The sequence below is a fragment of the Physcomitrium patens genome, chromosome 6, assembly GCF_059467195.1.
Source record: "Physcomitrium patens ecotype Gransden chromosome 6, ASM5946719v1, whole genome shotgun sequence".
In the NCBI taxonomy this organism is placed as follows: domain Eukaryota; kingdom Viridiplantae; phylum Streptophyta; class Bryopsida; order Funariales; family Funariaceae; genus Physcomitrium; species Physcomitrium patens.
Window position 1 is genome coordinate 4,806,756 of NC_143415.1, and position 27,995 is coordinate 4,834,750.

The window sequence follows — 27,995 nt, forward strand, 5'->3', positions numbered from 1 at the left end:
CGCAAAAACTTCCACAAGTCAAATCTCTACCTCGAACAAGACACAAAGTACTAAAAATAAATTTTGTATTCACATAATCAATGTGGACCACCACCACCAATACATCCAACAAACAGCGGCATGTGTCACAATGTGATGTGTTTATCGCAACCAAGCACCCCATCATCCACTTGAACCACTGTTTCAGCACACGTTTCAATGGGGAACTCAAATCCAACAAAGAAAGAGATAAAAAAGAAAAAAGAAAATCACATTGCTCAATCGCTTGTTCGCAGGGCACAGTGTTGTTGCGACAGAAATGGAAAAACAAACACCAAGCAGACGCCTCCTCGCCCATAGATGTAGAAATACAAAAAAAGGGGCTCCCCTATCAATGGACAGCTTCAAACCGCGGCGAGCCCCGCAATGGTTGCGGAGTCAATCGCCTTTGTCCCTAAGAAACAGGCGTAGCTCTGCACCGGGCTCCACTCTTGCCCCATCCCAGCCCAGCCTACCCCAACACAACTCTACACAACACGGCGCCAGCAAACTGTCCCGGCGACGAGCCCACAGACACCGCCACGAGGAGGAGGAGGAGGAGGAGGAGAGGCCCCGTGATTGCGAGGCTCTGGCTGCTTGACTTCAGGAGTGAGCGCCGGGTGGGGGGGAATCAGAAGAGCGCGTCCCAGCCCCGAGGAAATCGAGGGTGGACTACTACTTCCGAGGGACTCGGACCGCGGTGTTCGTGGTGCATTTTTCCCGCATTTGCTTGAGAAGGGAAGGGAAGAAGAAGAAGGTGGGGGGCGAGGGTGAGGAGGAGGAGGAGGGAATAGTAGGGGAGAGAAAGAGAGCGAGAGAGAGAGATAGAGAGTGGGTGCTGGTGCTGTTGTAAGGCTGCCTGTCTGCCTGACTGCATGCCTGCTGCTTGTCTGTGTCTTGGACGATTCTATCCTCCGTCACTCCACGTGCTGTTGCTCTGCAAGAGTATGCTCGTTCTGGCGCGTCTGCCAATTGCCGGGTAGCCTTTTTGGTGCAGGTTATTGCTTCCAGTGCCCGGCCTTTTCGTCGTTGCGGACTGATCTGTGTGGCCTGTGCAGGGTGTGTGTGTGTGTGTGTGTGAGAGAGAGAGAGAGAGAGAGAGAATGAATGGCGAACGTGAGAGACGGTTCCGAGGTGGCGGGTCGTGGTGCGTGAGTGATTGTGACAGGGATTGTGGTTCACGACGTGGTGCTTGGGCTGAGAGGGATGTTTGGACCTGCTGGATTGGGATTGTGGGGGGTGGTGAGTTTGGGTTTTCCAGGGTTCTGTGTTGCAATCGCGCGATTTGGACGGTTTCCGGAGCTGGGCTGGTCGTGAGTGGAGAGATTTGGATGCGGTCATGATGGGCTGGGTTCGATATCCAAGTCGCGGTGACTTTTATTTATTTACCTCCTCGGTTCCGTTAATGCGGTTCGAGAAGCGCAGAGTTTGGAGCGACGAGGATTTTTATCTTATTTTTTGATTCGATCGCCTCCCTCTGAGGGCAGCCTTGTCAATGGTGTTCAGCCATTGTGGATTTTGCCAGCTCGATTGTGATGTGGATCTGAAGAGGGAGGTTTGGGTTGATCTTTTCTGATTGATTGGTGCTCGGATCGCCTCGTTCCGAAGCTCATGACTACAACCATTGTTGCTCGGGAAGTGAGTGCTAGTTACAGTCGCCGATAGATTTTGTAAGTTGTGGAGGGTTGGAAACTGGGTGCATTAGCGAGAACGCGGCTATTCAGGTCCACACTTTCATAGGGGATCTGCATGGAGCAGGAGTCATAGTCACCATAGTCCTCCTTCGTCTGTTATGATTTGTAGTTCCTGCACTGGCATTTCAGTGTATTGTGAAACTGCAATGCCGTTGAGTTGTCTGAAATCTTTGTCTTCCATCAATTAGCCCTTTCACGAAGTGCGAGATGGAAACTGTTCAATGGTCCTTCCTGTGGTTGCGCTGTGGTCGAAGGAGCTCAGAGTTGAAGAGATTAGCAATTAATCTCAATAACATCATAATTTTTTCTGGGATTCGAGCATATCAATCATCTATTAGCGCAATTTTCTTTCCATTGAGGAACTCATATCTACAGTCTGCACTAGAGGGGTATCTCCGCATGGTTCAACCGATGGCGAGCGCCTGAAGTTCCTTGGAAGTCCTTAGATTGTTGGGTGTCCTTCTGGTCTGGTGACCTAGAGCTAGAATTGTAATATCTCTTCTATAGCTTCTCGTTGCTGACATTTTAATAGGTCTGATGTTACTTTTTTTTCCTACCTTGTGGATGGCAGGTTTCAGTTGTGCTGGAGAATTTAGGTTATGATCGAAGCATGTTTTAAGGTGCTGAAAGAGTATGTCCTATCTCTACTTGTTTTGGCATTTTACTGAGATTGCTCGAGTTGGGTTTAGCCTGCCAAGAAGGTGGACATTTGGCTGTAGGATGTAGTATCGTGACGATGCAATTGCATCGCAACTATGGCTTTTTGGTGATCCTGTGCAAAGACAAGCTCGTTTGCATCTGAGGCATTTTTGAATGTCTACTGGCAATCTAATGGGGGCACACAGCAAAGTATGAGATTAATGTTGTGCAAATATACATGGCCAGGTTGTACACTCTGTTATTTATTTTTGAAAACAATTTTAATTTTAATTTTTTATTCTACGAATTGCGATACAGATACATCTGCCTCGTAGATTAAAGAGAGCCCCTCGGTTGAATCACATTACCTTCGAAGTTTTTTTCAATTTGGTGGACGGTTATCGTTCAGTGAAGTTTTCTGGATTTATCTAGGACATTGGTTCTTAGATCGAGCTGGGTGGCGCTGGGAAAAGCACAGATGTCCGAAGGGGGATGTTTTAGGGAAAACAATCATGAAATGGATTGATCGATTCAGAGAGAAAGTCCACGCACAGTTACCTTTATCTCCGCGAGCTGCCCGACAGTTTTCTGAGGAGGGCGGCAGCCCTCATTTCAGGTGAGATTATGATACTGTCTCATATCTTGTTTGTGTTAAAGGTTTTAGATCATTCTGAAACCACTCTTTTCTGGATTGGACTTTCATCAGGCATGAAAAGGAATCTGTTGTTGTTAGTGATCATTTATTTCCATCTCTATATTTTTTGAAGCACAAAGCCTGTTGTTTTGATACAGCGGACATTCTCGATTGTCTCCGTTCTTTCTGTCTCGGAATGTGCTATTATAAGAAGACGTCATATACCACATGAGCTCGACTTGGTTGTTATGATCTGGCATCCATTCTTAGAGATTAGTGTCGTTGGGTTTCTCAATTTCTTCCTGTTAGTCTCTTGCTTACGTCGAACGTCGCATGTAAACGGGGGAGAGAGAGACAGAGAGGTCTGGAGGGTTATCGAAGTCTGGATTTGAAGAGCACTTGTTGGAGACACGTAGAGCGGAATTGTGCATCTGTAAATGGTTTATTACTGTCCTGGTTTCAGAATACGGAGTTTCTGTTCAAGCCCAATGTTCTCTCCTCTTCTGATCAAATTTCCCGTGTGTTGAGGTTGTCAGGGATACAAATGAGTCCGAACAGGACTTCAAGAGGGCATGGGATGACTTTCGCTCTGCAATCGAGAAGGTACATCTTTTTGTACAGCTTTCTGGAGGTCATTAGTTCCTAACATCTTGTTTTAGATGTTAAATTTGATTGAGCACTAGACGACGATGCTTTTTGAAGAATCTTCTAATACTTCATCTGTTATGTCATGCAATAGTTTTGTGGTTTTACTTTCTGGTTTATTCTGAAATTAAATGGGTATATCTGTACAAGTTCACCGCATATCTTACTTGTGGCCATGTTATATCTGTCTGGTCTAGAACTTTCAGCGGCTTGAATGTGAACACTTACGTATCTTACCGACCTTGCTGTCAACAGGGACTTTTTGTCGTACTGAATTTTTCTTCTCTGCACTTTTTGTTTTATGCAGGAAAAAGAAGAAGCTCTGGAGAATGTCATAAGCCTTTTCTGCAAGATCTCTCGGCGAACTGGCAATCCTGCCAGGCTTGCTCAGACGTACGGCTCAATCATAACCGCCTTCTGATACACTGATGTATACTCATTGAACTTGATCAGGTTCAGTTAGAAATCCATCAAAGACGAAACAATCCGTAAACACTTGACAAGGTCGACACCAATTTGTGAAACTGTTTGGTTGTTTGGCAGACTTGTTGATGGGCGAGTGTTCGCATTTGTGGTTGCGAAAGCACTTGTTACGGACATCGAGAAGCTGCTAAAGACCAGCCCCGATGAGCAGTTGCAGCCAAATGCTATTCTGAACTACTTTGGTGGAGAAATAAAAGTATGACCATTTGTCATATCATAGTTTAGTGTAAACAGAGTAGTATGTGACTAATTTTCTATGGGGAACATTGTATATGTTTTGCATCATGTTTCTTGTACTTATCCAAGTTTTTTTTTTCAAAGTTACTTCTTTCTGTGATAGAAGCAAGGGTTATGGGAAAGATTGGTAACTTCAGATTTATTAGTTTCTATTTCAAACTTTCACTCCTTTCGAATTGCCGAATATTTAAATTAATTATTTGAGTACATGTGCTGATTATCGTGGTTTGGTTATGTGTATGCAGGGAGACGTAAGTGCTGGTGGCAACCTGCTTTTCGCTCTTGAAGGCCTTGTTACACCGGTATTCTTCTCTCCCATGTCAGTGCATTGGCAGTTGTTGCTATTTATCGATGTTGAAATGGTTCGTAGATTGATTGCTGATGCTTTATCACCTTGGATTTTTGAAGGAGTTTTTGTTCCACTCCATAATTTTGGCTTACATGGGTTTTCGTCTTTACTACAGTAGGTGAAGCTGTTATTTTAGTTATTTTAACATTTTTCTTCACTTCTACTTGCACTGAAACAGTTGAGCCTCAGTATTACATTCTTTCTACCTTTGTATTGGTAGTTAACCAATGCCGAATGACAGTGCGATTCAACTAATTATGTCCTCGTTTACCATTGTTTCTTCTTTTTTGTGCAGCCATTGGACGTCCAGCCACTACTCGAAGCTGGCCTTCTTTCTTCTCTTGTTATTGTTCTGTATCACCTTCTCTACTCTGCTGACTCTGCCAGTTCATTTAAGGCAGTGGACAGTCCTACATCTCTGCATAGCCCGAGATCCACAGATGGTAGTGGAGACGAGAACAAGCGAACTGCGGTATGTCCACGAGGATTTCTCCCAAGATGAGAAGATTTGGAAATTTTCCTTAGCCTTTCTAACTTAATCATTTTGTTTGGAAGGGATAGTACAGCTATGTTATTATTCTCAACTTGTGTACATTACGTAGTTCTTCACGTGATTTCACTTGCTGATAGTTCGCTCCCGTTGACATTTCAAGTCTCAAGTGTTCTCTGGTTTTTCTGTGCAAAACTACGGTAGCAATTTAATCAGTGATTTAGAATGATGAAGTTGGTTTGAGGAGATCGATGCCGATTGAAAGCTCGAGTATATAGATGCTTATCATATGCTCTCACCAAGGTTATGCGACATTGACGAGAATCACCATATGTTCTGATGTTATGTTTTTGTTTGCACTTTCAATGTTTAGGTCTTTTCTAGCGTTGTTCATTTGATGAAGGCATTGGCACGGCATCCTGGGGCAGCACAAACTTTGGTAGAATCTGATAGATTTCAGCGCATGTTCCATATGGTTTTTATGGGATATAAAACGCCTTTGATACCCCCATCTCAGAACAGGGAGATTATAACAACCCACTTGGCACAGCTCTACCGCCACGTTTTACAGGTTGGTCACTTTCTGTACATCCGTAACCACCACAAGGATTTAATATTTGACAAATTTTTCTACGAATGAATTTAATTTCTTATGAAGGTCTGCATCTTCTTTAGGCCGAGATTTGACCACCTAGCTCTTGGACATACCCACAGTGGTGACTTCTAAGAGCATCCTGGTAAAATTTCGAACAGAGCTTCTCTTTAATTTTTCTTGTCTTTCCTCTGTAATATTGGTAATGATGCAGATATTGGAGTTGTTGCTTAATAGCGATAATGGTGGAACTGCACAGTATATTCAAAATCAAGAGCTGGTGCGTCTAGATAGGATGCATCCTTGTGTATTTGAGAAAGTAATCGCTGGACAATGTTCTTAATATATGATACACTCTGATGTTGCTTCTTTTTGTACATACCGAATGTCATAGAATAGCTGTTGTTACTAGAGTACTTCTGTATTTCTTTTAGCTACTGTTTTCTATACACGATTTCAGGGAGGGCAAAATCTTTTACTGTAAGCTGGACATTTTCTTAACGTTTCAAATACCAGTCATATATCCTATTGTGGAGTAACATGTATCTTAGGCACCTGCTTATTGTGACAAGTGGGTGTGGTGGTGTAGGTTAAAGTACTCTTGACTCCTGTTATGAACTTTGTGGAGCATTCTGGTGATGACAGCTACATCGTATCTGTTGTTTCCCTAATCAAGAATGCGATTCAGCTGTCTTGTCGATCAGGTATTTCCAGCTTTTGGGGCTTAAGTTTGTCTGTTGCTTCGTGCAGATTACACTTGCATCCATCCCAAGGCAGTACATGGTGTTAAAGTTTTGTCAAAGCTCTTGTCGGATTATATGTTGCTGTATTGTTTAATCTTAGCAAGTTCTTGCAACGTTCACTTTTCAAATTGATCATTGAAGATGTATATTTTTACTTTTACTTTCGTGATAAGATGTAGCACAAGAAGTTTGTGTCGGGTGCTCAGGCTTTATGTTTTTTTGCTATCAAACCAACAAGTAAAGTTGCTTATTAGCCGATACATAGTAATTTGTAATGCAATTCATCTACGATATCAAGCCACTCATTTACTTTTAACGACAGGTCTTGTGGAGCTAGTTTGTTGAAAGCTAATTGTAGGTGATCTATTCGTTGATTTGATACTTATTTCCACGTTGTTGTAACTACTTCGTCTTTTTCCTTTATATTGCAGAGGCTGGCGGAGTTTGTTTGAAAAAGAACCTTGAGAAAGAAAATGGTTATGATCTTTTTTTGCAGCTAGCGTTGAAACTTGCCGAATCGGCACGTGATATATCTACTGAGAATCAGACAGTAGATCGTGAAGTCATACCACCACAATTGTTGCGGTTGTTGGACATTATAGGGGAGTTAGCTCAAGTTGGGACCGGAAAAGTTGGTGTACATTCTGGCAGTGCAATTGCAGGAAAAGCTGGGAGACTCCCGTCAGGTAATCAGTTGAATTCGAAATCTGAAAGCACTGGGTCTCCTGTCGGAGCGTTTCTGGATGGGAAACTTCGAGATCCTAACTCCGTTCAGATTTTCCAAGATCTCTTCTTGAAAACAAACATTATCGCTTTGCGAGTTGAATTATTGGATCGCCTGCTTCGACTCTTTGCTGGTCACCCGGACAACTACGGTTTTGTCCAGGAACTCCGAACAATGGCTCTTTTTATCCAAAATATGGGAAATTATCCATCTGTACTACAGGAACGTGTTTTAAAGGTTCTAGAATATGCAGTTATTAGTGCCAACTGTGTCCCTGATCAGGAATTGTTTTCACTGTGCTACTTGGTCCAGCAACCATTGACATCGTCATTAAGAATAGCTATCTTAACATTCTTCGAGAAGCTTCTTTCCTTCGACAGGCAGTACAAGAAGGTACTTCGAGAAGCTGGAGTTATGGATTTGTTAGTGGACGATCTGAAGAAATGTGAACCGCCAGTTAGCTCTGCTCAAAGAAGTTTTAAGAGTGACGCGAATCCAATTAGAGCCAACAGTGTTGGTATTCTTCACCTTGAGCGGGAGTATTCGTCATCTCGTAGTCAATTTATATTTGAAGATGCAGCCACTAATGTGATAGCATGGAGTTGTTTAATCTCCCTATTGAGAAAAAGTGAGGGGAATCAGGTGATGTTTCGGAAGTTGAACGGGGTTGCGGCTGTGTTCCCACTTTTGGCAGCCCCTAAACATCGGACCAATGTGTTAAAGCTACTTTCATGTCTTATACTCGAAGACTCGAACCAGGTAAAGGGTGGCCGTCAGAATTTCCTCTCTTTTCCTGTCAATCCTGTGATTTATCACCCTCATTTAAGGATGCTTCATAATTGATGAATTTCCTGACGGTGGGCCCATTCTTGTCTCTGCTTATTTTCTTTCATTATGTTTATTAAAATACTCAGCTTTAATATTTAATTTAAAAACTGAGGATGTCGGACGACGTGTGCAATCAATTTATGATGACATTTATCAGATGAATCATTTGAGCATCCGCAACTGAGTGTGACAACTTGATATTGTTTCATGGGAATCTCTTAAGGCGCATAAGGAAGACCTGAAAGCTCTTATTGAAGCAGTCCATACGAGCTCTGTCAAGAACTTAGAAGGAAGACAGTGGCGAGTAGAGCTAGAAACTAAAGAGGATGTTTTGTGGATGATCTGGAAGGTTCTTGTCGCAAATCCCGCATTGAAGATTGTTTTTGGGGATGCTCAAGGATTTTCTCTTCTCCACTCAGTCCTTGAGAGCATTCAAGCTGATGATCATTCTGTAATATCAAGCCTCAAGTCTCGACTTGATGAATATTCTGGGGAAGACTCGCCCTCTCCTACTAGAGTAAATTTGCGAACTGAACTCTTCATTGCTCTTCTGCACGTCGTGGTTGCAGCTGTGGCTGAGACCCCCATGAATCGCAGTCTTCTGCACGAGTTTCTTCTATCGCATAATTTTAAGCGACTCTTGTGCTCTTCGGGATTGATCTGTAAAGATTTTGAGGAAAAATTTGTCGAGCTTTTTTTTGATCTGGCACTTGAAAAAGTTCACTCGCCTTCTCAGAATGCTCGAGGGCTGCCAATCCTGCTACATAATGACAAAGTTGGCCATGAATATTTCCAACTTCCTGGAATCCGTGGATCTTTTGTGGTTGATCTAAATCAAGCTCGGGATGAGGAAGAGGTTTTCAATCCATCTGCTATTGAGGTTCTTCTGTTTTGTCTGTTGCAGTTCTCTTTGAAACTGCAGATGCGGGTGCTCATACGTCTGAAGATTATCGCAGGGGCTAGTCCTCGCAATCAAGATGCTCTTAGTGCTGTTGGTAAGTGTCTGGCAATCATATATTTGGTTAATCTACCATCTATTTCTGTGGACAGGGTCTAGGTAGTCATATTATTGTCTTTGGTAGTGAAGCATATAATTCATAACTTGAATGTTGTCTCACTTTAACACCCAGACAATCATGTTTGCTAGTTCTTAACTTTTCGTTAGAGCAGGCTGCGTTGGCCTACTGTTGGAGGCGATTCGACTCATGCTGCCAAACCCTTCATCCCTGCTTACTTGCGCCCTTCAGATAGTGGAAGTACTGGGGTCTTTCAGGTAAGTTCCACTCTATAATTTTCATATGAGTCATTATCTTGCTCATTTTTTTAGACCCTCTTCCAGCTTTAGCATTTTTGTGTGGTGTGCCAGTGCGTTATGCGAATTGCTTTCATTGATCCTTATTTCATTTCCAGGCTCTCGTCGTCTGAGATCCGCACCCTAGGGAGATACATTTGGCAGAATCGTGATGGATCAGGAGGTCAAATTGGGAAAAGCATTCTGGAAACAGTGAGAAGGATGTGGTCCATAGAATTCGTTCCTGATAGTCTCTCTCTCTCTTCCTTCGTTGAATTTCGGATGTCACGTATGGGGCACGCATGCATTCGAGTTCCTTTCACTGATAGGTCGTGGCCGCCAGCAGCAGGCTATTCTTTTGTTTGCTGGATTCGCTTGGAAAACTTCAAAGATCAAATTGCGACTGTAATAGAATCCAGTGTTCCGAAATCTAATTTGGCTGGTAAAAAGCAGAGCAGCTCAGGTCCCGTTCTCCGGATCTTTTCCGTTAGCACAGCTGAAGAAAAAAGCACAACCTGTGTGGAGTTGTTTATGGATGACTCGGGGGGTTTAAAGCTGGTTACTAGTCCCACATCATTTTTATTCTTCAAGGGCGTTCATCTAGAAGAGGGCAGGTGGTATCACTTGGTTATAGTTCACAATAAGCCAAATGCTCTGGCAGGACTTTTTCAATCCAGTGTTGCTTACCTATATTTGAATGGCAAGTTATGTCACACTGGAAAGCTTGGTTATGCGGCAACTCCTGTTGGGAAGCCATTACAAGTGAGTGGATTCGATGACCTTAACCACTCGTTTGAGAATCATCGTTTCAAATCAGTATTTGAAACATGTGGTTTTCTACGTTCATCCAATCATCATGCTTGTTTTACATTATCTTTGAAGGTTATTGATTGTATCAATAATCGTGACGAGTACTAAAGTGTCCGTACTGTTAATCACAATGCATGTGTGCAAAATTGATTTAACACGTAAGAATAAATAGGCTTATCTACTTTTCATTGTGTAACTTGAACAGGTGATCATCGGGACACCTGCCGCTCAAGCTGAAACATGCTCAATATCATGGCAGCTTGGGTCCTGCTACTTGTATGAAGAAGTGCTCCCAGCAACTGCTGTTTTCTTCATGTATGTTATGGGGCGATCTTACCGGGGTTTATTTCAGGATCCAAATATTGTACGTTTTATACCTCAGGAAGCTTGTGGAGGTGGAAATCTTGCTGTCTTGGAAACTTTGGATATTGAACAACAATCAAGTTCTGTAGCTCAGAGAGAAGGATCCGTGAGGGGAGCAGGAGGTTCATTGAAGATAGAAGGCAGGGGATCTATGTGGGATATGGAAAAGTTTGCCAAAATTGCACATGTCTCGGGTCGGAAGTTGATATTTGCATTTGATGGTACTTTCTCAAATGCGTCAATATCGACAGCCGCCGTTACAGTGGTGAATCTTGCGGATTCTATGTCGACAAGCACCTTTCCGTCTGGCGGTAAGTATTCGTTTTTGAGTTTTTTATGGGTTGTTTAGGGGTGCTATACGCAATGCATAGCTTGATTGCTTGTAGAGAAGGTGTGAATCACTAACCTTCAGCTGATACACGTGATACTTGTATGCATGTTCCAGGTGTACCCTATGCTGCTGAAATATGTGGCGACACCCGTATCTGCGCTCCATTAAATATTGCTGACAATCTACGCAAGGTTGGTGGCGTAGCCGTGGTTCTGGCAATGTTAGAAGCTTCCAAGTCTTGGGACATGCTATACTTGTCTTTATCCCTACTCCACAGTGTACTAAAGTACAACCCTCGGAACGTTCGGGATATGCAGAGGTGCCATGGTTATCACTTGTTAGCCCTTTTCCTTCGCCTTCGCATGAACTATTTGGACAAGCAATGCCTTCTTTTTCTATTCAAGATTGCTAAATGTCAGGCTGCACCAGCCTTGAAAACATTTCCTAAATCGGAGAAGTTAGTACCCGCACAGAAATCAATGTCGACTCAAGAACCTGTTAGACAAATTTCTGGAATTCCAGATTCCATAAATAGACTTGTCCAAGCAGATTCTGATACAGATTTCGACTTAGATGTTTCCGGCAACCCTTCAAAATTTGATGATCAGGATTCATCCTACGGGTCTATGTTTGACTCTGTGGAAAGTTTTGGACAGGACAGCTCCATAGGTCCAGGAATCTCTGATCTTGAAGTTGTTGACACAAGCACCAATGATGATGAAAGCGATGTATTATCAAATCCTGATATAGTAGAACATGTTTTATTAGACTGGACCGTTTGGTCGGATGCCGACGTGAGCATGCAACTGACTATTATTGGGTTTATAAGTCGTTTAGTATCTTCTAAACGATATCGTGAATATAACATGACAGTCCTTCGCCGTCTAAATCTCCTGCAGCATCTGCTTGTGATATTGCAAAGAGATGTTAAAGATCGAGTTTGTGAAGCTGTGGTGGACCTTGTGACGTCAATCTTGAAAGATGGATTCATCTCATCAGAGCTTCAGCTGGTGGCAGATTTTGTGGTGATGACATTTGACCCCTCGCCATCGATCGAGGGCACTCCTGTTGTCACTCAAGAGTCCACGAGTAGCCAGGTATGTCATTCTGTCATCAAGTGCGTAGGGTTTATTACACTTGTTTATTTTTAATGCCATTGTGTGTTATAATTGTCAAGTTGGGTGCCTTACAAATCAAATGCTTCCGATTCAAAGGTTTGAGACCGAAAGTCTATTTTGTGCGAGAGTTCATGTGAAACTTCTTGGCTATTGCAGGTGAAAGTGCGAAATTTGTTGCTAGACAAGTTCATTGATCTACAGTTTTTCATCAAATCTGAAGAGTCTAAAACAGTCGAATGGAACAAGGTTGTGTCCGCGAGAGTGATAAATTATCTATTGGATGATGCTGTTCATCATTGTAGCATGGGACGAGTAATCACAATATTGGGTCTTTGCCTTGCGACATCTGCCACATTTGCAGCCAAATTCAAGAGTTCAGGAGGCTACCAACACTTAGCACGTGTACTGCCTTCTTTCTTTGATTCACCAGATATTTACTTCATTCTCTTCAAGCTCATATTCAACCAGTCTGTGTACCCGAGACAACCGGAAGTGCGAATGCTAGATTTTCATGCTCTGATGCCTGGTGATCATAAATCTGGAGATATTTGCTTCCCAGAGTTGCTGGAGGTAGTCATATGTATGTGTAAGGCTGCTTTTAATAAAGTAAGCAAACAATCTCTGACGGCTCAACAGTCTGGAAATTTATCCGAATTTAGTGCATCTTCACGGAGCTATTCTGGCGCGGTCGAAGATTCTGGCGAAGATCTTCAGGTATGGTATTTTTTCCCATGACCATGAGGGATGGCTCCTTAAGTAACTCATGAAAACAATCGCTACTGGGCTACCCTTTTATGTTTCTTCTCTTTGACAATATTCATCGTCATAAATTTGGATTTAGTTTGGCATAAATAATAGAATTGTTTGCACCTTGAACATCTTGGAGAGTGATTTGCAGGGCGAGGCTTTATTACACAAGACATATGCTGCACGGCTCATGAATGGAGAGGCCGCTGCCCCTGCTTTGGTAACATCAATCTTGCGGTTCATGGTCGATCTCGCCAAAATGTTTCACCCCTTCACCCTTGCATGCAGGCGCATGGATTTTTTGGAGTCCTTAGTTGATCTGTACTTCTCTTGTGCAAGGTAGGTTTGGTATACTCCATTTCTTCTAGTGCCATTATCACTAAGGTGTCATGGCTGACCATTGTGCTTTGGGGTTTACTGATTGAAATGTTTGAATATGATGGATGTATTCCCGGATGCGACAATTCTTATGGTCGTACTGGATGCATTTGTATTTTATTGTAATTGTGCTTTATGTGTGTCTGCGTAACACCACTTTCAGATGAAATATGATACTTCATCATCGTTATGTTTTCTCGCTTTTCCTTTTGTTTCTATGCTGAAGTATGTTGGTATTGGTTCACTTTCTTGTGAATACAGATCGGCCGGTGCTCTACAATCAGCTCAAGAAGCTTTGGCGCATTCGATGCGATCAGAAAATGGTGAAGAATTATTTTATGCTGATGGTTCTTTTTCCACACTAGTGGATGGAACTGATTATCAGAAGGTGAGTAGATTGAATGACTACGAAACGAAACTAGAGAAAGGTTTCTCTGGTGATTTGACGGCAAGTGAATTCTCAGAATATCCCGTCGACCCAGTCAACGACATGATTTATGATATTACCGTGGAAAGTTCGGGCTGTTTAACAAATTTTGATGGACAGTCACTTAAACCTTCAATTGGAGGTAGGTTTGAGTTGAGGGTTCGATGTTGAGCTGATTTTGCAATCACGTCATTCATATATACCTTTTCTTTCCATATGGCCTAGACTGCAAGTCTTTACATTGTGGTGTCGTCAAATATGCTTTTTTTGTTATTCGAAGCCTCTATACCTGTACTGAAGCTCATGTAAAGTTTGTATCCACTGCTACTATTGATTAATTTCCTCCAATCACTTTTTACTGATTCGTTTTGCAGGTCCCGAGTCCTCACCCAGATGGATGCAGGGTAACTCTCCGACTGCTTCCGAAGTCTCGAGCTCAGTAGCCACTCCCAAGGCTCAGAATGTGGGCTCCCCCGTAGGATCATTTGTTGGGGGTCCTCATGAGGCATTCTCTCGCCTTAGGACATTATCGTCATCCCTCACTGGTGCATATATAACCCGCAGTGAAGGAGATTCAAGTTCACGGCATAGATCGTCAGCATTCTTTTCTTCCACTCCACTAACTCCTCGCAGCGAAGCTGATTCTTTTTATAGCGATTTTGGAGCGGCTTCATCTGGACGTTTTACTCCAAGAGCCAGCCCTGATGCTATTGTTATACCAAAGCTCTTACTCCAATTAGAAGCCATGGGGGCTTCAGATGGCTCCTGCGCTTGTAGTGCATCTGCAATACTTGATCTAATTGGGGAAGTTCTTGCAGATACTTTGACAGAGCATCCTAAGGGGATGTGTGTTGTGGAGGCTGCTGTTGAGGCTGTTCCACAATACGTTGGATCAGACGGTATGCTTGTTTTTCAGGGTCTCTGCCTTGGTCGGATGATCAATTTCTTAGAGAGAAGGCTATTACGCGACGAGGAAGAGCATCTAAAGAAACTCGACAAGAATAGGTTTGGCTCTTTCTAATCTACCGCAGTAATGATGCCAAAGATTTTGTTTTGATTTTTTCTTGATTTTTGTTGAACATTTATGCAGATTGCCTTTTCTCATTGCAATGTTTCTTCTTGTGAAGACGAGGATTATGAACACTCAGAATGATGCTTTGTGATATTTTCTGCTTGTTCACACAGATGGGCACCTAACCTTGACACATTGAGCTGGCTTTTAGCCGATCGCGCGTTTATGGGAGCCTTTGCAGATCCCGGGGCAGCCATCAGGGTTTTGGAGTTCCTCCTTGCAATGCTTCAATTGGCTAATTCAGATGGGCGTGTTGAAGAGGCAGTCCCCGCTGGCAAGGGCCTCCTTGCACTGGCCAGAGGGGGGAGTCGTCAGGTGGAATCTCACGTACAAGCCCTACTGAAGAATACAAATCGTATGATCATGTACTGTTTGTTGCCGGCTTCATCGGTGGGAGGACTTGGAGAGGACTCTCTACCTTCGTCTTTCCAACGAAGTTCAGATAGTCTTCTTCGAAGCTTAGATAGCTTACGCTATGGTGCTGAAGGAGGCTCCGGAGAATTTAGTACTGCTTCGCAGGAAATTGACAAAGCTACTGTTTTGCAGCTCATTCTTGCAAACAAGAAGCTTATTTTTTGTGCGAGCAGTGTGGACCCAGAACTCTTGTGTGCGCTTTGTGTGAATGTTACTCCGCTTCTATGGGATCCTGAGCCAAGCACACGTACCTTAGCAGTGGACGTCTGGAGAGCACTTGTGTTGCATCGAAGCCCTGCCCTTGAAGACATCTTAATTTGGAGAGGAACTCAAGTATGTTTCCATGTGTTCTGGTCTTGTTCTTTTCTGTCAGGGACCATCTTATTCAGATTGTAATATTTTATTGAGTTCGAAATTGTGGCAAAGGTTTCACTTTGAATGCAACTGAGTATGTAACTCGACGCAGGGTGCGGCGAATGTGGATGTGCTTCACAACGGCTTCAATCTTCTGCTCACGGTGAGTTCTAAAGAGTTCTATGCATGGATTGAGGAATCCTGGGGTACAGTGCGCAAGGTGCTAGAACAACGGGCAGCTGTTGTGTGGAAAGAGTATTTGCAAGGTACCTTGCGTTTTCCAGGGGTCAGAATCAAACCTTTGGAAGGACGACGGAAGAGAGAAATGAACCGTCGTTCGAGAGAAATATCAAAGCTTGATCATTTACATTATGAGCAGGTCGCCAAAAGCCGTTGTGGACTTGAGCAAGGTAATTTTAGTTATAGCATCCCTACTAACCAGTACTGGCTAGTTGTTTCTGAACAATGTTAACTTCATTCAATCATGAATCCATCTCTGAGCCTTGTCTGATTCTCAGGAACAATAACTGGAGGTAAATTCTGAGAAAATATGAATGATTGGCTTTCGTGTGCGCAGTCCGGGAGTCTATTGCAGCCGAGCTGCGAATGCTACGGCAAGACAAATATGGTTGGATGCTGCATGCTGAAAGTGAATGGAAATCACATGTCCAGCAATTGGTTCATGAGCGGGGTATATGGCCAATGGCATCTGCTGCAGCTGATAGAAAAGCTATCTGGCAATTGTCTACCGATGAGGGTCCCTTCCGCATGAGAAAAAAGCTAGAGCGACAGACAATTAATCAAACTGACAACTACGATGCTAAGCTCGAGGTCAGTTACATTCTATAGACTGAAATTCTGTACTAATAAAATCCAATTGGTTTTTATCAAATCATGCCATCTTGACGGAAGTCCATAATTTAAGTGCATTGTTTTAATGCAAATGTTGTCATTCTACTGCGTTTCTTACGGTTAGGTATTGATTTTTCAGGGGGAAGACTCTTTTGGTCTTGAATATTGTCGCCGAGTGAGTATTGGAAGGGACAGAACTTCACCTTCCTTATCTACAGATCACCCAGACTTTAAAATGCATTTAAGAGTTCAAAGCAAGGATTTCAGTTTCCATGATTCATCCGTAGAGGATGAGGGTGATCCCACTAAAGCTGAAGGCTTGGAGGAAGATGATTCCTTGTCTGCTCATGGACAGTCGAGTGATGATCAGCCTAGCAGTGGTACCACCGCGGAGAATCAAGTTCCTGTTCGCAGGCGAAGTGAGGAAGGAAGTCAACCAGGTGGGAGGGAAGATGTAGATTATCTATACGGCTCCGAAGAATGCAAAAACACTGGGGATTCACAAAACAAGGAATTCGACATCCATGAGGATGGGGAATTTTTAATACGGCCATATTTAGAACCTGGAGAGAAGGTTAAATTTCGCTACAATTGTGAACGAGTTCTTGGGCTGGATAAACGTGATGGCATTTTCTTAATTGGAGAACAGTGTCTGTACGTGATTGATAATTACTACCTCGATGAAGAGGGATGTATCAAGGAGAAAGGGGACGAAGGGGACATATCTGTGATCGACCGGGCTTTGGGGGTCCCAATGACAGGGCCAAATGATTCTCAGGATGATATGAAACCATCATCGGGTAGTTTTGGTGAGACGGTGGCCTCTGATCGGCTCGGCGGTCGGGCTTGGGCATGCAATGGAGGTGCTCGGGGAAAGGAAAATGTTAGTTCAATTCTTCCATCTGTATACATCGTGGGTTTAATTTCATATCTTGAATTATCACTGCTCATTTTACAATCCACAATTACTCCCTGGGAAGTATTGAAATGTGTGCTGAAGGATCCAGGTAGCTTTTAAATGTTCATTCTCAATTTGACTATATTTTTGCACGTTTAGAATATTAAGTTAATTCTCTGTGGGTTTTCTCTTTGAAAGATTCTAGCTGGCCGCAACATGCAGCATAAATGGCACATGTGGAAGTTGGATAGTGTTCATGAGCTACTAAAGAGGCAGTACCAGCTCCGCCCAGTGGCCATCGAGCTGTTCAGTATGAATGGGGTTAATGAATTACTTGTTTTCCACAAGAATGAACGTGATGAAGTTTTCAAAAATTTGCTGGCTCAGGGCCTTCCGCGCAACAGCATGTAATTTGCCAGCTCAATGCAATTCTACTGATTGTTTTATTTCTGATTAAATGAAAATATATTGCTACTCCTGATTGTTGCACGCTACGCCCAGAAGGTTGGGCAATTGACATGCTTCGCGAATGACATTTATCTCTGTTTCTCGTGTTAATCAGGTTGGATACAACTATTTCGGGGGTTTCTAAGCAAGAGGGCAATGAAGGGGGGAGACTTTCCAAGTTGTTAGCTAAGTCTTTCAGTAAGAGGTATGGTGAAGCCAAAGTTCTTTATCTGCAGTATTCTGTCTAAAATGCCCCATTCGAATCTTCTCAAGTAGGGATATCAGAATCATGATTTCATTTAATGATTCGTATGTATTAGACCAAAGCACACTCATTGACTTGGATAAGATTTTTTTGGTATCTGGTATGGAGTTCATAACGCCATTATTTTCCTTTACACAATGGCAATCAACGTGTTTCTTTTTTGGTGCGGTGCAGGTGGCAGAATGGTGAGATTAGTAACTTTCAGTACCTCATGCACCTGAATACTTTAGCAGGGAGAGGATACAATGATCTCACGCAATATCCAATATTTCCATGGGTTCTTGCCGACTATGAGAGTCAAGAGCTGGACTTATCAAAACCAGAGACTTTTCGATGTTTAGAGAAGCCTATGGGTGCCCAGCACCCACCTCGTGAAGAAGCCTTTAAGACACGGTAAGGGCGCCAACCTACACGCTCAATCTACTTTGAACGCTGAACGCTGAATGCTGAACGCTGCAAATGCTAAAAGAGTTCTTTCAAAAGTTGAAGGCAATGGTGGGTACTAGTGTACAAATGTACAGATAAGCTTGTCTATCTAACTGTTCTAAACTCGATTTGGACTTCCGCAGGTTCGAGAATTGGGATGATTCTGATATCCCAAGATTTCATTATGGTAGTCATTATTCGAGTGCAGGAATTGTGCTCTTCTACCTCATCCGTCTCCCTCCTTTTAGCTGGGAAAACCAGAAGCTTCAGGGTGGGGGTTTCGATCATGCTGACCGTTTGTTCAGCAGCCTGCAAGAGACATGGCTTGGTGCCAGTCAAGGCAATACTGCTGATGTTAAGGAGCTTATTCCTGAGTTTTTCTATCTTCCAGAGTTTTTAGAAAACAGATGCGAGTTAGAACTTGGTACGACACAATCTGGAGAGAAGGTGAGAACCCTTTCGAACAATCTCCTGAAGAGATCGGATTGGGTTTATAATCATAAATGAATCGTATGATATTTAAATGGTGAATCGTTGAGGTAATTTTTTAAGGAACAGTCGCAATGCTGTTATATATTATTTTGCCCGAGTGAGAAACTGTGTATTACAGAGTATACTGTAATCTAAGGTATTCGTGAAAATATTTGTGATCGATGGTGAAGTTCTTCACTTTGCGTGCTTGTAACTTAGTTTTTGAATAGAGAATTTTCATAGCAGAACAAGATCCTGAACTACTGATATGGTTTTTGTCCAATTACTAGATTGACCACGTGCAGTTGCCACCGTGGGCAAAAGGCAGTGCAATAGAGTTTATTCGTAAGCATCGTGAAGCGCTGGAATCTCAGTATGTCTCAGAGAATCTGCATCACTGGATCGATCTCATCTTTGGGTTTAAGCAGCGCGGCAAGGTAAATCCCTAAAGCCAAGCTGGAAATTATTGTAGGCAATGTTTTGCATAATATAATTTAGACGTTGTATTACAACACCAATCGGTTTGTAATATCGGATGAACCTTGAAGTTGGTATTAAGGTGCCCTCACCTATTACTGAACAGGATGTTTGGCTTCTCTACGAGTCTTAAAGCTTCCAATTAATCACCCCGCAAAGGGAGTAGTAATGATTGAGATATTTGTAATCCGTGCAGACTTTCTATTTGCACCTGTTTGCAACAACTGGTAAATGCTTCGTGACCAGTCCGACTCACCAAATCACTTGTTTGCCAGACCTGAAACTTAATATTTATTTGATTGGCTCTGTTGTCTTCAGGCCGCAGTTGATGCCACAAACGTGTTTTATTACCTCACATATGACGGGGCAGTTGATATCGACAGTATTCCCGATCCGAACATGAAAGCTGCTATACTGGCTCAAATCAATCACTTTGGCCAGACACCCCGCCAGTTGTTTCCAAAGCCCCACCCGAAACGAAGATGGGTCCCAAGGCCCGCTCTCGCACTCATACCCTATTCTTATCATACTGTTGTTCCTCAGGTAACCATCAAACTCATCACCATGCTTCTACTTGCGTTTCAATGCTTGATTGCAATTTCTATCGTTTATGGAATGCTGAGATTTCATTAAAATTTTGTCCTGTATTTTGTTTGTTAGCTTATTAAGTTTATTTTCTTGTGGTCTTCTCCGTTGCATTTGCAGGAGATTCGTACAATGGGATCAAGGGTGTCTCAGATTGTGCTGCATCAAAACATTCCTCACATTGCCACTACAAATAGAGCACTGCGACCACCCTCGTATGACAAATATGTTGCATGGGGCTTCCCTGATCGCAGTCTGCGGTTAATGGCTTGTGATCAAGACAGAGTGCTCTCAACCCATGAGAATCTCCATGATGACGGGCCTGTAACATGTGCAGGCTTCAGTAGGGATGGCCAGATCCTTGTCACAGGTAAGACAACGTCCAGGTTATATCTGCAGATTATATCCAATTATATGTATTTATGTGTGTGTGTGTGTATATAGATAGATTGGTGGCTACATGTACTACATCCTGAGGCTTCCTGTAATATGCCTCATCACAATCTTGAAAACTCCGTTCTGCTTCTGCTTCTTAGGTGGAGAAGATGGAGTGGTAGCAGTCTGGCGGCTCACAGTTCCCACAAGCAACAATTCACCACTTCATCTGCAACGATCATTGTGTGCGCACACACAAGCTGTGACTTGCTTAGCAGTCTCCCTTTCGTACAGTCTGGTGGCGACTGCTTCGAAGGATCAGACTGTCATTTTCTGGGACTTGACTAAACTTGAGTACGTTCGCCAAATGCCCGAGCTGCCAGCACCTGCCACCGCCCTTCACATTAATGATATGACTGGTGAAGTTGTGACAGCCGTCGGCTCAGTGCTGACAGTTTGGAGCATAAACGGAGACTGCTTAGCTGCTGTAAATACCTCGCAGGCCTACTCTGATACAATTCTTTCCATTACAAGTCCACAAGTCCCTGACTGGACAGAGGCAGGGTGGTATATTACTGGGCATCAATCGGGGATGATCCGATTGTGGCGCATGCAGTTCGACAGTCAGTCCAGTACAAACAGGATGTCTTTGTTGCGCACAAAGAGTGGTGATCCGTATACAACCCCAGCTAAACGTGGGAACAGTGGCCGCACCAGTTGGATAGTTCCACCAGGGACTTCAGGACTCAGAAGGTTGAAATCAGGTATAGCGACTGCAGAAGACCCTACCAAGATGTGTATCACTGGTGGGACGCCTGAGTTCCAGCTTGTTCTTATTAAAGTGCTGTCATGGCATAAGGAGCCTGTGACAGCACTTTGTCTTGGTAACGATTTGAAGCAGCTGTGCAGTGGTGATAGTGGGGGTCATGTGGTCTCATGGACTTTATTGGATGATATCTCCAAGAACCCACCTCTGCTTGGATCACTTTCACAGGTGAGTTTTCTGTTGTATCTCTTTCTGTAAATTAGTACACGGGAATAGTTTCTGTAACTTGTTATTTATAAGCAGCAGATTGTTAATAGTGTAAAGCATGGATAAGAGTAATTTTTGTGCCGAATTTTTGAAAAGATTGAAGCAAATACTGAAGAGAATCTTAAGTTCATTGTTTCCCTTGCCGTGCAGTCCGACACATGCACCAACTGCGACACACATGTTATGGCAAGTGAGAGGAGATACTACTGCAGAAACTGTGGTCACGTTCTGTGTTTTGAATGTTCTGATTCTCATCAGCTTCCATTAGAGGATCTAGGGCATCTACTTCCTGTTCAGGTGTGCGAAAAATGCTACCAGTCGCGGAAGACAACCCATCCAAAAGTGTCTGCAGTGGTAATGGATCAACTAGACGTAGTAACGCAAGGGCCTTATTTAAAGAATCATTCCAGTCTTTATCGATTTGACAGTAGCAACATTTAGAAAGAATTAGATTGGGGTTGTGGATTAGACCCCCTCGTTAACCATCTAATTGTATATACTTCTAGCTACATGTGATTAAAACAGAACTGAGCGTTGGCAGGTGTAGGGTTTAGATGTATCTGCCGATGAGATCGAGCACGATACCGATCATTGTGCGTCCAAGTACGAACCGAGAATTGAGATTATTTATTCTCCAGGTACTTTGAGGGTGCAATTTTTTACTTTTATATCAGTGTTTTACACTGTCCTATTTTCTAATTTCACGATCCGTATTTTCTACTTTTCACGTAGTGTTGTCCTGCATGCTTGGTATGACCGTTGGAACTTGGCATGCTCACACTATTGCACTAAATCATGGACTAGTCACCCAACTTTAGCTTGAAACGTGATCCTTCAACCGAATGCACACGATTCATGGTCGTGTTGTAGACGGTTCATATTATGCATGACGTTGCACAGAAAATTGAACATAGGGACATACCTATTCAAATAGCCCAACAGTCCTAGGAATTGTCTGGATATCAAATAATAAACAAAAGAGGCTGTCTATCTACCACAAGACTTGCCAATCACCGACCTTCCACGATCCTCTTATTCTGTGGTTAGATACCGTGATTCGCTGGAAGTTGGATTATCTTTTTCCAATCAAACATCCCATCTTGCTTAATGTCGATTTAGATAATTCTACGAAGCTGCTGTTGCTTCATACTTGTGTTCGTGTCAATAGTGCTTCTGATGATAAATAGAATTGCCTCAGCTTGCTGGTACTTGCAGCGGACAGGCGACAAGCTTTACTGAATTAGTTGTCTGTTTTCAAACTCTTACCTTTGTCTGCACATTGCCAGAGGATGTCTCCTCTTCTCTGCACACACAAACCTTAGCACATGTGCTGGGTAATGAGATGCAAAGGCAACTGATGAATTCCGATAACATGCCATGTTTCAAGGTTTGGTTTAAAATTCATAATTAGATTAACTTATAGCAAACAGTACATGCCTCAAATCTAGGGAATTCTAAAGAAGTGAATACAACAAGAAAAACCTTTTCTAACCATGTATTTTTTATTTGTTTCCTGTGCTCTTAGTTGCCAGCTGACAATTTTGACTGGACTCATTGCGTCACCCACATGTCTCGAAATTTAGAAATAGGGGAGCTGGGGATCATATTTGAATGATGTGTCACTTCGACAAAGAATCATATTACTTACTTTGAGTTGTCATTTGAAGCTTAAGTTCATACAACTACAACAAAAGATGTTTAATTTATTTTGTCCTTTTTCTTTGCTAAAGTCTTCCCTCCTTCTAGCCCCACAGTTCCACCATAATCGTACTTATCCTACTCAAAGCCTTAGCAGTTGTGCCAATAGAATTTTTTTAGGCATGTCTCTATTTCTTTTTCTGCTGTTGAAATTCAACACATTATAGTACCCTGCGGACAATTTTGGCAAATAGCTGTTACACTTGCGACTTTTGAGGAGTTTCTTCTTTAGCTTTTCCCAGTTACACTGTTGAGTGGGGTAGGAAGCCATAAATATCTTTGACAATGGCCAAGACTCTGATGCTCAATGTGTGTCATTCATGTTCGTTTTGGAAGCACCAACAAGTCAGTTGTATATGCATAAGTAATTGCATAATAGAATGTATACACGGTAGTGGAAACTTGCGCCAATTAAGAACAAAAATAGATTTTATGCATTCTACTAGATTTTTTTTCTTCAAATAGATTTCATGTAAATTCCATATAAATTTTGGTTAACCTATATATATATATATATATAAAAAAATTTAATTTTATTTCTAGTGAACAGAAGTTTATATTCTAGTTTAGTAGAATTTATGTCGATGAAAAGTTTTTCTTAATTCTTTTGTTTGTGTTTTCAAAGTTGGTCTTTTCTATAAAAGTCTTCATTTCTATTACATAAAAAAATGGATATATTTGTTAGTGAGATCTTAGATTTTGCAAATCATCCTTGATTGATAATTACTTTGAAGAGTCTATTCAAAACAACAAACAAATTTATGAATTTTTTATGCTTACTAGATTGTTACCTGATATTTTGTAGTGCAACTTTGTTTGCCACCCTCAAATTGTTTGAAAAAATTCAGTTCAACTTTAAAATCTTCTTTTCCATGATCCCAACTCTACAATAAATTTATTTAGACAAATATAAATTATGTTCACAAGCAATTTTATTTTAGAAAAATTACAACATAGCATTAAAAATTAAGTTTATATCAATGTGGCTAGAATCCACAAGTGGCTATACATAATGATACTAAAGTTATATTATTTTAATTTAAGATTTAATTATGATAAAATTAATTTTTTTAAATCATAACCTCAATGGAATACATGTATATTTACGCTTCCTTGAAACTGAAATCAAATAAAATGTTATTACTTTGAAGATATTTCTTTCAAAAAAATACATCCTATATGATGAAATTGGCATGTGTGTAGAATTTTTAATGTAGATAATTTAATCAAACATTTGACCATCTATAAAGACAAAAGCACCAAGTTATTAAAGCTACAAAATATCTTCAAAAAACACCTTGTGTCATAATCCTCTCTGTAAATGATTATTCATTTTGATAAAACCATTGAAAATTAGACGATACAACTTATGTCCTCCAAAGGAACAACAAAAGCTTAAAAATAAATAATTGTCATATTCTAATAAAAATATGATTAGAGTATATTACGTCAAGTTTTGTTACCATAAAGTAACTACACAATAGCTGCAATAATCCCAGCCAATGAAAAGGCCTCTCAAAGTCTCATCTTATTCTACAGATGAAATCCTTTCTTCCCTACTACTTCACTAAATATGCACCCACAACATCGATTCATGAGTACTTGAAACTAATTCTCATATTTCAGCTATTGATACAACTGAAATCACAAGGTCTTTTACGATCCCTGATGCCGTTTTCTTTTTTCTCACACCTCTAAAATGATCCACTTTGTTTGTAAACCTGGTTCAAGAGCACACAGTCACTGCCAAATATCAACTTTGATTGTAAATAAATACCACCACACTTGTGATGCTGGTCAATGAACTGAAGAGGCCGCGACTGGGATATCACCAGATGGCTTCAAAAAGAATTTCTCGTGGCGGTCGTTTCCAGTTATGGGGTGATACAAATAAGCGTGTTTGAGATACTCCAGCCATAGGAAAGGCCGGTATTTCTGAGGACAATCTGTGGTGATGAGCTCAGGAGGGGCTGCTACAACACAGTCTAGTGGTAGATTCAGAAAGCATGCCATGGATAAACGCTGGAATTGGCCGTTCACAACTGCTCGGTGCAGCCCGCTCTTGTACCTTGTGTTGCTCAATATCTGCTCACAGCAAACACTGAGCGTGTTCATCCTACAGCACAAACCCAGAGTATGACAAAAACATGAGGTTTAGAAGTGTAGAGTGTTTCTGCATACCTGAAAGATGTCACCTATGTTGACCACAAAGCAATCTGGCCTTGGTTTGACAGTCACCCACTTCTCTGCAACTTGAACCTGAAGCCCTCGAACGGTGTCTTGGTGCAGGATTGTTATTAGATGGGGGTCGGTGTGAGCTCGGAGGCCGATTGCCTTGGAAGGCTCAGGGCAAGGGGGGTAGAAGTTGAGCCGCATAGATACCATTCTCTCTCTTTGAAGATGCTGACTGAAGTAGGCTGGAGGCAAACCCAACCCCTCGGTGAGAATCTCCACCACTTGAATTGCCAGATTCTGCACTGTCTCCATGTATTCTTCAACGACTGAGCTGCGCACACATCAGTGTTAAAACTCTTGTTGAATCTCGATGGATTAGAAAGTCGTAGACATGGTTTTAGTGTTGACCTGAATTGCTGGCTGGATGTTTGATCTGGAAAAAGCTTGGATGCCATTGCTGGGACGTTGGACATAGGTTTGAGCTGCAAATGGAAGCTCTCAGCCCAGTGCTGGACCTTCTGGTTGACCCAGGTATTGGAGCCGTATCCGAAGGAGGTTCCAGGGGGGCGATCGCATCTCTTCTTGGCTTCGAGAGGAAGCTGAAACATCCGAAGTGCCTCCTCCTTGCATTTTTCAATTAGCCTCTGATCGATTCCGTGGTTCTGAATCTGAAAGAACCCCCAGTTTTGACAGGCTTCAGCGGCTGCAGTGATAACCTCATCGTGGTGCTTTTTGTCGCCACTGAGCAAGGAAAGATCCAGAACTGGAAAGTCAAGTTCTGGATCCTCTGTCGATTCCAATTCTGCATTTGATAAGTGCTTTTGATCTGCTTCAACGAACTCTTGGGGTAATTGCGTCGAATTTTGAGGTAAGGGCGACACAAGCCCTGCATGCATTGAGGTATTCGCGTCGCTCATGGAAACCGCCATGTCCAGTGTGTCGACCAATTCAGATTTGGTAGTAAGAAATCAGCGGCGTGGTCGAATTTGTAGCGTTTGAAAAATCGTGAGAGCACTTGATGGAGGTAAACTTATCAGCTGGTGCAGATTTCCAAGGAAGTACCGCTGCTAAAACATCGGAGTCACCACCTGAAGAAAGATGAAATCAATCAAATAGATTTGTCTGCAGATAAAAATCAATCTCCACTCGGTGCGCACGCAATAATAACTAAAAAAATAATTGATCACTCATCCACCTATTCTTGAAAATCTGTAACTGTAACAGATTAGCAACGCTCATTAGCTTTCAGTAACGATAACGATTTCAATTCAGCCTCCACAACTCCTACGAGTTGCCAACAATCCAGAGTGTGCATGGTTTAAATCCTAACCACAACTCCATCGAAAATGACAGAAGACAATCATACCGGTTCTCTCAACATTCATGAATCCTTCAATGAATTCCAGGTCTTCCAAGAACTAAGGCTTGCTTCTGATTCAATTGCTTTCTCATTTATAACGTCAGGTCAGCTCCACTCGTGTGAGAAGAATAAGAGTCATACAGTGGGGACCCACTACATGTTCTCAGAAGCTGAACTTGAAGTGAAAGAAAAAAGAATAAAAGACAAGTTTACAAGTAAAAGAATTGGGTAGCTCTCCTTTCTGATAGTCTAGCTCAGAGTTTCGCCTCTTCAGAAAACTTCTGCACCCTTTGAAATGCTTAATAAGACTTGAGCCTATGCACGAATGGGACGTAAAGGGGTATGAATTCGGGATGGAGATAGAATAGTAGCTTGAAAATTACAATATAATGGAATCACCAGAAACGTGTCATATTCCTCCAAAGAACTGCTACCAACTCAGATAAAGACGGCGAATTGTGCGCAGGTACTTCTTGAAGGATAGAGTTAAGTCAATGACACAGTCTTGCAAACCGCATCTATCTCCCACAATCCGTGGGGCAAGCACCCAAACCGAGTTCCTTGCGTCAAACAAAAAAAGAAAGAAAAAGAAAAAGGAAAACACCATGAGTCTGGAAGGAATTGGAGCAGTATATGCGGCATTACCAGCACCACCCTGTGCTTCCCAGTTCATGCAAACCACTGGCGTGATGACGAAGCAGGAGAAGACGAAGACGCCACACGAGAGTCGTGTACAGGGTGAAAAGAATGTATCAGAAGTAAACCAGACAAGGGTGTTCCTTCCATGGAGTAGCACGGCAGCTATGGCGACAGGGACCCAGACAACAGCAGCAGCCGCAGCAGCTCTGACACTTCCTCGACCAAGACACAGACCTTGTCTCCTCCTCCGGCCCACTCCCCCACTAACACACAACACACTGCCTCTCTCCATGGCCCCACTCCTCCTCTTCCTCCTCCACCACATCCCCTTCACCAAACCCCCCTGGAATCACCCTCCGTTGCTTCTCCGCTCTTGCTGCTGCTGCGCCCACCAACTCACTCACACACTCACCCTCCTTAACGTTCTGTGCATGCCATGCTCTTCATCTTGCATCACCCTTTGCATGCTGCAACTGCCCACTTTGTTTTCTTTGTTGCCTTGGGTTCCAGTGCTACCACCCATCACCACAAGGCCATCATCCCCTGTTTGGAGTGAAAGCAAGCACATGGATACCATCATTCTTTGGATACATACTCCTTTTATGGTGGTGGTGGTGGAAGGGTGGTTTTCTGGGTTTGTTGGAAAGCTGTGTGTGGGTGGATTTGAGCTTTCAAACCCAAACATTTGAGCAGGAAATTGAGGATTTGTTGAATGTTGAATGTTGGGGATTAGTCAGTTTGTGTTGGGGAAGAGAAGGAAAGTGATACTGGGTGTTGCTTTTGTTTGATGTGTTTCTGTTGATTTGGTTTGTGTTGGAGTGGGTTGAGTGATGAAAGGCTGTCTTTTGCTGAGAGTTGAGGTGCCTCATGACACTTCCTTTGTGGTTGTTGTTTTGTGATGTAAAATAAGCCT

The 27,995-nt window shown here is 42.5% G+C and overlaps 2 protein-coding genes across 8 annotated transcripts; one reads left to right on the forward strand and one right to left on the reverse strand.

The window, feature by feature from the left end:
- The first annotated feature begins 245 nt into the window (after positions 1 to 245).
- LOC112283757 (protein SPIRRIG) lies at positions 246 to 21,937 on the forward strand. 7 transcript variants are annotated; one of them, XM_090251006.1, is made up of 34 exons: positions 246 to 775; positions 2,284 to 2,343; positions 2,670 to 2,967; positions 3,522 to 3,588; positions 3,938 to 4,023; positions 4,174 to 4,309; positions 4,596 to 4,652; positions 4,995 to 5,171; positions 5,563 to 5,760; positions 5,996 to 6,061; positions 6,371 to 6,485; positions 6,956 to 8,007; positions 8,300 to 9,071; positions 9,247 to 9,349; positions 9,487 to 10,129; positions 10,383 to 10,851; positions 10,986 to 11,968; positions 12,146 to 12,703; positions 12,888 to 13,075; positions 13,376 to 13,683; positions 13,916 to 14,546; positions 14,727 to 15,360; positions 15,494 to 15,791; positions 15,959 to 16,212; positions 16,373 to 17,116; positions 17,330 to 17,538; positions 17,694 to 17,783; positions 18,018 to 18,236; positions 18,413 to 18,716; positions 19,031 to 19,177; positions 19,536 to 19,760; positions 19,923 to 20,172; positions 20,339 to 21,171; positions 21,361 to 21,937. In XM_090251006.1, exons 3-34 carry the CDS (start codon positions 2,864 to 2,866, stop codon positions 21,649 to 21,651), a joined length of 11,211 nt encoding a protein of 3,736 aa, XP_090107132.1. In that variant the 5' UTR covers positions 246 to 775; positions 2,284 to 2,343; positions 2,670 to 2,863; the 3' UTR covers positions 21,652 to 21,937. The 7 variants fall into 7 exon arrangements, with proteins under 7 accessions (XP_090107132.1, XP_073390709.1, XP_090107135.1 ...); XM_073534608.2 differs by having other exon boundaries at positions 2,830 to 2,967; XM_090251009.1 differs by having other exon boundaries at positions 2,284 to 2,332.
- A 2,366-nt stretch (positions 21,938 to 24,303) lies between these two features.
- Positions 24,304 to 26,498, reverse strand: LOC112283758 (fe(II)/2-oxoglutarate-dependent dioxygenase 1). Its single transcript, XM_024522863.3, has 4 exons — positions 26,450 to 26,498; positions 25,492 to 26,171; positions 25,090 to 25,414; positions 24,304 to 24,993 (listed from the first exon to the last, which is right to left on the reverse strand). The coding sequence occupies exons 2-4, from the start codon at positions 26,010 to 26,012 to the stop codon at positions 24,706 to 24,708; spliced, it is 1,134 nt and encodes a 377-aa protein (XP_024378631.1). The 5' UTR covers positions 26,013 to 26,171; positions 26,450 to 26,498; the 3' UTR covers positions 24,304 to 24,705.
- Positions 26,499 to 27,995: the final 1,497 nt, after the last annotated feature.